This window comes from Callospermophilus lateralis, chromosome 10 (assembly GCF_048772815.1).
Source record: "Callospermophilus lateralis isolate mCalLat2 chromosome 10, mCalLat2.hap1, whole genome shotgun sequence".
In the NCBI taxonomy this organism is placed as follows: Eukaryota; Metazoa; Chordata; class Mammalia; order Rodentia; family Sciuridae; genus Callospermophilus; species Callospermophilus lateralis.
In genome coordinates this window covers 72,291,353-72,303,426 of record NC_135314.1, presented here as the reverse complement: position 1 = coordinate 72,303,426, position 12,074 = coordinate 72,291,353, and the positions used below count along the sequence as shown (strand labels likewise).

At 33.9% G+C, this 12,074-nt stretch overlaps 1 protein-coding gene across 2 annotated transcripts in view; it reads left to right on the top strand.

The window, feature by feature from the left end:
- Positions 1-12,074, top strand: part of Alcam (activated leukocyte cell adhesion molecule) — a 190,548-nt gene that overhangs the window by 153,076 nt on the left and 25,398 nt on the right. For both annotated transcript variants that reach the window (XM_076867381.2, XM_076867380.2), the window contains exons 4-8: positions 2,786-2,850; positions 3,996-4,083; positions 4,548-4,730; positions 9,509-9,636; positions 11,173-11,305. In XM_076867381.2, coding sequence (XP_076723496.1) covers positions 2,786-2,850; positions 3,996-4,083; positions 4,548-4,730; positions 9,509-9,636; positions 11,173-11,305 — 597 coding nt within the window. The remainder of the gene's footprint in view (positions 1-2,785; positions 2,851-3,995; positions 4,084-4,547; positions 4,731-9,508; positions 9,637-11,172; positions 11,306-12,074) is intronic.

Sequence of the window (12,074 nt, the reverse complement as noted above, 5' to 3'; positions counted from 1 at the left end):
ACATGTCCTCTTTTATAGTTCTCCAACTAATATCCATTGATTGTTACAACCTAATTTAAGAGAAAATTGTATACCAAATATGTAGATAATATAAAGGGTTTGAGACAAAAGTTTAAGGAGAAAATAACTCAAGGAAATGCAATAGATATTACTCTTATTTTCACAGTATTCACTGTGACTCTCTACCAAATAGAAAGATGCATAAAATGCAAAGAGGACTAACTGTAAGCATCCTTTCATGGGAATTTTTAGGTTTCCTACAGCTTCATTTTATTGAAGTAAGAGGGGATTTTTTCAAGTATTTATGGAAACAAAGTATACATTTCCATGTGCAAAGGATCAAGGATTGTAACACTAGAAGCCAAGTGTTTATGGATATGTGTGTATTGATAAAACATCACAGTGTTTACAAAGCAAAACAGAGGTATCTGATATACTAAGAAGTGAGTATGTGCCCCAACTATTTTTATATTTTCCTTTGTTAAATGGAAAAATAAGAAAACTTGGCAAAACTGCCAACTTCATCTTCTTGTTTAGAGCATAAATTCATAGGAGGATTTTCAAGTTTCTTCATATATTCCAGGCACACTGCTACTGAAGAGAAACTAAAAATCATTTATTCTTTTCTTCCTGTTAATGTTGTCTCTTTTTGACCACATACATTAATTTAATATCTTCTGTCTCTTGATCTCTTGGAAAGGGTGTTAATAAATTAATTTATTTCAGTGGCCAGAGAACTTGGACTTAGTTGAGCCCCAAGAATTTTCATTCTGCTTAAATATTCTGAATGCATTTCTCTCTTAAATGTGTTAGATATTTGCCTTTAAAACATACATTCCACATAGAATTTAATATTTTATTGATAACTCAGCTTAAATTTTTATAGCATTCCATCAAAATAGTGATGACATAAAGGTGTGCTGATGAAGGCAAGGCTTCGATACCATGTGTTTCCCAGAAACTGATGTCTATCTTGAGGGGAGTTTCTGGTCAATGTTTAGAATGTTGTAGTCGCCTTTCTAATAACCATTGTTTGTATTAATCTTAGTTGTCTTTGTTACACCTTTGTATTCCTCCACATTTCTTTTCCTGTCTTTCTGTCTTTCTTATGTTTTGTTTCCAGCCAGTATATTTGAAAAACTACATAATCATCATTGTTAAAATTGTGGAATTGTATTTCTAGAATTCAGAGTATGTGGGCTCTGGTGTAATTAAAGTGCTTGAGTTCAATATGTAAGCAGATTTATAATATTCATTGTTCTAATTTCTAGTATAAAAATACTTGCAAAGAACTGGGCATGTTGGTGCACACCTGTAATCCCAGCAGCTCCGGAGACTGAGGAAGGAAGATCACGAGTTCAAAGCTAGCCTCAGCAAAGTGAAGTGCTAAGCGACTTAGAGAGACCCTGTCTCTAAAGAAAATACAAAATAGGGTTGAGGATGTGGTTCTGTGGTCCAGTGCCCCTGCTTTCAATCCCTGGTACCCTCCCTGCTGCAAATATAAAATAAAATAAAATAAAAATACTTGGAAAAAGAAATCAGCTTTAATAGTGAGAAGGTTATATATTTTCAGTACACTCTAGTGATGTCCACTTTGTTATTTCAAAGATTTTTTTGTTGTTGTTGTCTTTTTCCTTGTTTTATGTAATGGACTTAAGGTAACATCTCATAATGGAATTTGAAGTTGAGTAATAAGTATACTGCAACCAATTAAGTTAGGTTTGTTATGAAAATTAAAACAATAAAAGAAAATATCTGGTTATTTTCATTTGTTTGTTTACATGAGATAGAATAATTCTGTTCCCTGAGACATGAAAATTAGTGACAATGAGGCAATTTATATTCTCTGTAAGCTAATTGTTGGAGCTATTTTAAAAGTACAGAATCCATCAATGGTAGGAAACTAGCAGACAAGAACAAAATAACTTAAAATACTCTAAGTAAGAATTTGTTCATGCAATTTTTAATCAATTGCTCCTAAAGCGTCTATTAGAATTTATGTTTATAAAACTTTCTATATTTAAAATACTTCTGTTCATTAGCTCAGGTTCCAAGTTTGAAATATCTCCCTATACTTACAGTTTCACAGTATGAATGGACTTAAAAGATATTTAGGAAATTTGGGTTTCTGCATTCCTAACTAGCTTTCCCATGATTTTAGAGCAGTGTTTCATAAACTTCATTGTGCCTAAGAATCCCTGAGGAACCTGTTAAAAATATATATTGATGGGATTTTTCTCTAGAGAGTCTGTTTCAGTAGGCTTCTTAGGACTTAGAAATGTGCATTTTAAACAAGTACCATTGTACCAAAAATAAATAAATAAATAAATAAACAAGTGCTCCGTGTGAATTAACATCTTTACATAATGGGTTTAAAGTTATTGACAAGTAAATGTGCTCATGGTAATCAATTATTATTTAGTACACTAGCCTCTATTCCACTATCAAATCCATATCCACTGCTTATAAAGGATCCAGAAATCATTGCACATATTTTATTCAAAGAAGTTATAAGCACTTAAATCAATATTTAATATAATGAAGCAAATATTTGGAGGAGTTGACTTCCAGGGCAAAGATAAAGCTTTCCAATGATTTGAAATAATGGGATGTGCAAGACCATCAGATATCTTAAATCCAGATTATATATAAAAACCTATTCTTTATTCTGTTGCTTGTTCTTCTGTTTTGAGTGTATGAATTATTATTTTTTTGTCATAAACTAAATCATGGATATCCCTTTTTTTGCTCTTCCATTTATATTCAAACTCTTTCTCAACCACAGAGCAACCATCTAAACCTGAAATTGTAAGCAAAGCACCATTTCTGGAAACAGAGCAGCTTAAAAAGGTAAGAACTTGTTTTTGATTAACTGCTTTTTACTTAGTCAAATGTTGAGTGCATTTTCCTGGCCTCAGATGCCACAACAAACAAGATGGCATTCGCTCACGTTGAGTAAACAGTGTTGCAGGTGCCATTCAGAAAGTACGCAGAAGGTGCAGTGGGAACCCTATGATCACTGTGCCTTATGGCCATGATGATATGAAGGATGGTGTGGTCGTTTCTGAAGGGGGAAGTTCTTGTTATTTGAATGAACTGAATGTTTAATACAGCCAATGAAAGATGAGTAGATTTTCTCCAGGGTAAAGATAGCAAGTGCTTTCCAACAATATGGAGTAATGTGATATGAAAAAGAATGACATATAATGACATGTTTGAGAAACATCAACTTTTGGTATTTCTGAAACCTTGGTTTCTAAGAAGTCAAGAGAGTATGGAAAGAGATAAAGAGAAGCTGAATCATGAGAAGTCTTATACACTACATAGGGAGTTGGACTATTATATTGACAAATTAAGCCATTGAAAGTTTGAAATAAAAATGTGAGAAGATCAGATTTTAACAATCACATTAGCAAACAAAGAGTAGCAGTACTGAAGTGGGGGAAAGCATAAACTGAGTAATGCTCTCATTTTGACCAGCTAAGGTACCTAAACTTTCTTTTGTGTGTGTATGTATGTGTGTGAAAACATATTCTTTGGATCATATTAAATTTTAATGCACAATGTTATTTGATAAACACTTAACATTAGTCCAAAATATAAGTAGAATGAAACTGGAGAAGCAGCCAAGTCTTGATACCAACTGTTTCTTTCATGTGAAGATCCAGAAGTCTGATAATAGTCAGTGTTACTGGAGTTATATCATGCTACTCAGTTACAGTTTGAGCTGAATATGTCAAAATAAATTTGCCAATGCCTTTAAGTGAGTGTGATTTTATCATTAGTGGCAGGATCTATTGCACATTTAAAAATGGGTAAGGCTATATTTTTAATATAAAAAAACATTGTTTTTATAAAAGAGAACAAGTATTCAGTCAGTCAATGTCAGAAGATAAATGAGTCAAGACACTCTGCATTTCCTAAATATTCTAGGGCTTTCAAATTGACAGCCCCTCATTGAAACAAAGAAATGTTATTTCCCTTTTATTTTTCAGTTGGGTGACTGCATTTCAAAAGACAGCTACCCAGATGGCAACATCACATGGTACAGAAATGGAAAAGTGCTATCACCCCTTGAAGGAGGTGAGTATGAGGTGGGCAATAAATTCAAAAGACCTATTTTGATTTTCTCTTGCCTAGGCATTTTCTAGACTGTCCGGGATCTATATATGCTGTCCTCTTCTTATATATAACTCTATGCTTTGTTAGTTTAAGTATCCAGTAAATCATTACATGATTTTTAAAATATCATCTTAGCCCTTGTGCAGTAGAATTAAGAGCAGAGAAAATTATTTCTTTACATGGCATGTTCTAGAAGTTAATTAAAGCAAGTGGGAGATAGGATTCCAGGATACTATTTTTATCTATGTCTTTGGGTCATGGTTCTGAAAAGGTATCCTACCTCATGGTAAGTCAATTTTATCTCCTGTTAAACACAATTAAAAGAACAATTAAAACACTCAAAGGTATTATGATATTTAATTAAGGATTGTTTTTTTTTCCAATAAAGGTTCTATCATTACTTCTTCATTCTTTATTTTCTCCAGCGGTGGTCATAATTTTTAAAAAGGAGATAGACCCAGTTACTCAGTTATATACCATGACTTCATCTTTGGAATATAAGACAAGCAAGGCTGATGTACAAATGCCATTCACCTGCTCTGTGACATATTATGGACCAAATGGCCAGAAAACAATCCATTCTGAACAGGCAGTCTTTGATATTTATTGTAAGTAACTCGATGAATAATTTTATAACTGTAATATATTAGAAATAATATTCAAATACTAGTAATCTCTTTGAAATTCCAATCTAATTTGATTTTGGATTCTGCTTCCAACCTCCATTCTGAAGCCATGGCATCCAAGTAATCTCTTTCTTTTTGAGAAACCTAGAGAATAAATGCTTACCCATCTTAAAATATAGTTCACTTTACACTGTTCTTATGAGCATCTCCTGTATTCTTCCTGGTATTAAGTTCCTTAATGATAAGATCTCTAGCTTGGGTGAGTCCTTCTGGTAGGCCTCATACCTAGTACAGCCATGTATTTTGTAGGAACTCAAAAAATCTTATTACCATTTACTGAATGAATGACAGACAAATATTGACTTATGACCAACTAGCTTTCTGAGTGGGGGATTGCTATTTTAATAAAGATTTATTTTAATAATTAGGTCTGTTACTTAATTTAGATAGGATGCTATATTCCAAGATATTTTTGGATAACTAAGTCATGAATTTGAAACATAGAATATTAAAATAAAAAGAAATTTTCATGTTCTACTCTTTGAATTCCATTATTTTATTTAACAGTAATATGAAGTACAGAAATGTCCTGTAAATTAGCTATAGAGACTGGAATAGAATCTTTTTCTCCTTTACTGGGCTCTCTTTTGAAAGACAGATGCAAAGATAATCTAATGATTTAGAGCAAAGATGCTGGTGTTCCAGTCCTCGTGTTATCAATTACTGTACGTTTCTAGAACAGTAGCTTAATTACCATAAATTTTAGTTTTCATAGCGTGAAATGGGAAAAATATAACATCTACTCATAATGTTGTTATGGAGATTAAGAGATATCACAAGTCTAAAATAGCTTAATGCATCACACATGAAATGCTCTGTAAGCACTATTGTGATTATTACTATGTAGTATCACTACATAAACAATGTAGACCTGGAGATTTTGAGGGGAAATGCAATAAAGAGTTTCATTATTATCTAAAGTGAACAAAAAATAATTGTCTATTTATTTATGTATGTATTCTAGAATAACCTAGCACTTCCACATATATTCTGAAGGATAGATAGAAATGCAGGCTGAAACTTTTGAACAGTTTTACTTCACTTACATTTCTGTTGGGTTCTCTGAGGCACAGAATCTTAACATAGAAACAAAACTGAATTTCAAGACTTGTCCTAATGTTAAAAGGTTGTTTTGCCTTAAACTTGGTAGATGATTTCCAACTTGATTTAAAAACAGGAAATTTGAATATTCTATCATTTATAGCATATTTAAAATCAATCTGTTTTTTCTATAAATAAAGGCTATTCATAAACAAACCCTCTTGATATAAATGCAGAGGTACAAGATAAGAGAGAATGTCAAGATGAGTAATAAGAATAGGGAAATTGGCTTAAGAAGAGGAATGAATGTGAGTCCCAGGCAGGCAGTTAGGTGCCCAGTGAAATCCTTGGATGTTTAAGAAGGAAATGATTTTACCCTGCTGGCTGTGAACAGTGCAAGTGGCATGGCTTTTGAGAAAACCCTGTATGAAATGGTGGGCTTCATAGTGAAGACACAAAGGGGCTTCAAATATTGTCCTGACATTTGAGGAGTTTACTATTCCAGTAGAGAATCAAGACACCTACATTAGAAGGAAATTGTTAGTGTAAGGTTGCAGGTGGTGGAAGTCACAGAAGAGTCCTAAAAGCTCAGGTATCCAAGGACAGTTGATCTCAAACTCTCATATGCATCAGAAGAATCCTATGGACTTGTTAGAACATAGATTGCTGGATCTCATTCTCAAGTTTCTGACCCAGTAAAGAAGGGAAATGCTTCATACTTTGAATTTACAACAAATTTCTTAATGACTAATGCTGCTGATCTGAGGACACACTTGGAGAACCACTGCTCCAGGAAGGCTACAGAGAATAGAAAGCTAAATGAGAAAATATACTCAAGAAAAAGAATTCTAATGAATTTAACTTGAGAATTCTTGAAAAAAAAATGCACCAGTCCACTTATCCCATACTCTAGACAATCACTAATAAAATTGCAGAGCATCTAACTCTTTAATCTCCATGTTTATCTGATTTCTGCTATGGGTACTGCCTAAGTTTATGCCACCATTCTTCATTGCCTATGTTTCTGCAATGATTTCCAAAATAGTATTCTTCTTGTCTGCCTATTTTTCTATGCTCAGCCTAAACAAACTACTCCAAGCTGATGCCAGAAATATCTTTCTGAAACATAAAATGGAATAGAGTTACTGCCATGATTAAAAATCTTCCATGACTCCCCAGAGCTCCCAGATTAATCTTTACACTCCAAATTTCAATGTCTTGAGTCCCCAATATATCTCAGCCTTCATTGCTGCACTGTATACTGTACCCCACTGTGGACCATTCTGTTTTCTAGATTCCTCCAGTAGAGTACTGTTTACATGCCTATCTATGTGCCACTATTGTCTTGCTTTTGTCTTTTAGCACCGACTTATTTTTCAAAACCTGGTTCCAGGGTGCATTGCTCCTGTAAACTTCCCAATACTACTCATCTAGCACCAACAGTGATCCAGTGCTCACATCATATGCAGTTTTAATGTTGTCATAGTATTAATTGTTAAGTTTGGTGTTCTCATAGAATGAATGATTATTAAGCGAGGGAAGATGTCATTTCAGTTTTATAATTCTACCACTTAGTGCTTATTTGAAATAGATACTAAGCAAATGAATTAATGATTGGACAGAGGGATGCATGCATAAAAAACCCTGAGTAGACTCTTTCAGTTATATTGTAGGAGTTTACTTAAAGTAGTGAGATATGAGAATCTCACTTTAGCTACATACAAGCCAACTTGTGGATATCAAGATAAAAGAATTTTTATTTCATATCACTGTTATTCAAAATGTTACTTCTGGAAGCTGCTTCAGAGGAAATAGTTATGGAAGGACAGAGGAGAAAGGCTCAAGGTGACAGACCAAATGAAATTTGATGGCAGTATTTCAGGGCAGGTTAATTAGGGCATAAACTAGGGAAGTGTTGGTGAGAATAGAAGAGGAGACTCAAATGCAAAATATGCTGTGAAGTATTAATCACTGAGATTTGGTGATTGAGTGGGTAAGAGAGGGCAAAGGAGGAAGTCAGAGTAACAGCAAGAATGATGACTTACTAATGGGCAGAGTAAAATTCAAAGTCAGGGGCAAAGGGAGAACAAGAGATCATTAATTTTGTTGTAGGCATGTGAGTGGCCATCCAGAAAGTAACTGTTAAAATGCAAATGTGTTGTGACAGACTTCTGATCAGAGTTTAGTTTTCAACTCTTTAAATGCAGAACAGAACCTACTGAAAAGGGAAGGCAGAAGAGCAAGTTAGACTGATTGTGATCCCTAGCTGTTCTAGAGTCAGTGTTGATCTGAGATGCACCACAGTGATGTGCTGCCAGCCAAACCTGAGTGCTAGTCAGTTAAGCGCCATGTCTAAGAGTGAGTGGGACCCAGAAATGCAGTTCAGTGGGAAGCAAAAAGCAAACTTTACTCACTTTGCAGCTTCACTGGGAAATGCTGATTGGAGAACTACGTTAAGCAAATCCAGAAAAAAAAATAGATAAAAATAAAAGCAAAAAGCATCCATCATTGTGCAGCCTCAGAATATTCTGGCTAAATATTCAGAGATGCCTGAACATAGAGAAATGACAAAGAAGCAGTGTATAATCATGCTTCTAAGTATTCCTCTGCAAGTTAATTGTAGACGGGCGAATAAATGACTGCAAAAAAATAGAACAAAAAGCCCACCAAACTATCATTTGCTCATTTCACTTTACTAGCTAATAACAAAATATATCTTTGTAGAGATGTTATTTTTAACGGCACCAATTTGAATATAAGCATATGTCTCAATAAGTATTACTTCTTGTATGAGAGATTCTGTAAAATAAACCTTTGGATTATATGATTTCTAAATTAATTGTTCATTGCATATCCAACAGTATAACAAATGGATATGTAAGAAAGCAAGTCATTTATTATAGCCACCACTACCTTCTCTTATTTCATGTTTTCTAAATATGGTTCCATTGTATCCAGCCTTTAGTTTATTTAGCATTACACTGTTGAGTCTGTACTAAAGAATACTCTTTAGCCCTATTTTCTCCACAAAATGACCAGAATAGAATGAAAGTTACATCTTGGCTTCAATGAACAAGACAGAATTACAATGCACTTAAAGTCCTGTTGATTGTGTTAAGTGTCTCTCTCAGTTCATAGGATTCATTGTTCTGAAAGCAGATCTGCTCTCCTGCATGCCAGAAATCTTGCTGGTGTTTAGCTCATGTCTCCTTTTATTTAGTACAAGGTATTATTATGTAATATGAATGCAGTAGTACCTGATAGCTTCAGTGACTTTGCTAGCTGATTTAGTCTTTCCAAACTATAAGATTCATATAACATAGTTAAATTTCTTTATAATGAAGTCATACCGTGAGGTTGTTCCTACTGGTCTTTTACACATAAAATAATTACAATCATTCCTACCTCAGTTAAGGACATTTTGCTAAGAAGAAATTGATTTTTATGTAATAGGGTCTCTTTGTAGTTTGCTCTAACTAAGATTAGTGCTTGGTATAGCAAGTGGCTATTAACTTCAATCCTTCTATAAAAAGGTACATTTAAGTAATTACCATTACTAGCTTCTTGAGAAAATTGTGTATAATTTAGTCATTTACATTGTATGCACAGTAATTTGGTACTTGACAAAAATGGTTAACTTGTGCCTGTGGCTCTTGCAGATCCTACAGAGCAGGTGACAATACAAGTGTTGCCACCAAAAACTGCCATCAAAGAAGGGGACAACATCACTCTTAAGTGCATGGGAAATGGCAACCCTCCTCCTGAGGAGTTTTTGTTTTACTTACCAGTAAGTGCCTAAGTATTACTTGAGCTTGACTGCTATCATTTTGTCCTGTTGTTTGGCCTCTAGCTAACATCCAGAATTGTATGCACTTAGATGGCTTAAGTGAGAAAGAATGCTATTTGGGGACAGAAAAAACACCACCTTGTAGAATATCCTTTGAAAGCTTTTGTGGCACCTGACAGTGTTCTTGCATTTGCTCAACTTTGAGAGATTTCAGAGACAAAGAGGTAAAACAAAGCTGACCACAGGAAACCATAATTGCGAAAACTCAAGGTTTAATTGTTCACATAAGTTATAAGAATATGTTCATTATAAGTAGATAACTATAAACAGAGATGATGACAGCAAATGGTCTGAAGTGGATTCTCTCTTTACCCACAGTGTGGCCCTGAGCATACCTCTGATCTCCTGAAGTAAGAATAGTTTTGTTGCATATTATATTCAGCTTGATAGAATTATGCTCTGAACTGTCTCTTCTTATCATATATAATCTTAATTTTTCAGTTCCTAAATTTTTATCCATATCATAGCTGACAGAAATAATATGCATTGAGGATATTTTGGACAATTCCTCCAGAAGAAATAATTTGCCTGTGTTCTGGATGTTGCAGTGATAAAGAACCTAACTATGAAAGAGCTTTCTAGGGATTCTTTCCTCCTGTAGCTTCATGTTTGACATCACCTTTGCACAGGGACAAGCCATGTACAACTCAATACTACATTTCCTGCAAAGATGTCCTTATGAACCTATCCACTATATTATTAGGAGTATGCAAAAATATCATTCACCACATTACTGAAAAGACTAGCCTAAGTAACTCTTTATAAACTTAAATGTTGACAGAAAGCTTTGTTTTGCCTATTAAATTGACATGCTGCTTTCGTTTCATTTGCAAATGGAAATTTTAAACTAATTAGGTTTTCATTTTGGCTATCAGGAATGACAAAGCCATATTTATGTCTCAATTTTAGCAACAATATCTGCTGCTTATCTTTTTTGACATTGTTGTTAACATATACTCCTACTTCATCTGTATTTTTCCAATTCTTAATTTGTTATTATTTTCTTTTCTATTTCTATTTTATTTTTCTCTGCCCCTTTTCTCTTTTTTTCCCTATTCCCATTCTTCTCAGTCCTTCCTTTCTTCCTATCTTTCCTTTTAATTTGAATATATGGAATATTTTCTTTTAAACTGTCCCAAATTTTTTTGTCTAATTAGGTAACACATAAATATAAAAATAAAATATTGGACATCTTTAAAAATTTGCCTTAAATCTCAAACATAAACCACAGTCATAAAACAGATATCCTCAGTATAATACAAGTTAGCCTTCAAAATTCCTTGAAACATAAATATTATTTCTCTAGAAATTAGATGTTGGTAGCACAAGCTTTATTTTTTGGGGGGCCATTCAAAGAAACACATTCCCGTTTTTTTTCCCTTTCTGATAAAATGCCATCTTCATCAAGAAATACAACTGTTCTCATTGTAGCCACCACATGTATGTAATCATCTGACATTTTGCTTCTATCTACAGGGACAACTGGAAGGAATAAGAAGCTCAAACACTTACACATTGACAGACGTGAGGCGCAATGCAACAGGAGACTACAGATGCTCCCTGATGGACAAAAAAAGCATGACGGCTTCCACAGCCATCACAGTCCACTGTAAGTCCCCTTCTCCAGTACAGTGTGACGTCAGAGGCCCCTGGTAGTTTAACATGGCTGTCTGTTCTAATAAATTGACTCTATCTTTTTCATAAATACTGTGTTTGCAGAATGGTAAAGATCATCAGAATAAACTCCACTGTGGTCAGGTTGGCGCTATAGCTTTGAAACCTTGCCTGGATTTGCTACAACTTTTGCCCATGGTAAACCTAAATGTCTTCAGTTCGTTGTATCAATAAAAAATATTCATATGGATCTTAAGGAAATAACTCATTATGAGATATATATATATATATATATATATATATATATATATTTTTTTTTTTTTTTTTAATATTTAGGTCTTCATTTTCTTTTATAGTGCTGAGGGTCTATCCCAGGGACTCATGAGTGCTAGGCAAGCACTCTACCACAGACTTACCCTCCCAAACTATATTCAGACATTCTTCAGGTTCACAAGGTTTGCAGTTGTCTCAAGAAAATGTAGATTAAGTATCTTCTTTTCTTATTACAGAATAATATTAACACCCAAATCCAAGAAAAACAAAGTTACTATAGCAATTGGAATAGGAAGTGGAGATGACTAAAAGCCATTTGTTGGTTGAATAAGTAAATTTCTGGAATCAGAACCTCTTCAAAATCACCTTGAACATAAATTTATTATTAGCTTTTAATCCACTTTTGCCCTACAGATATTACAAAAGTTATTTTTGGCCCCCATGGCAGTGATGGGGGGAAAAAAAGATACATAAAAACCAGACTTGTAATT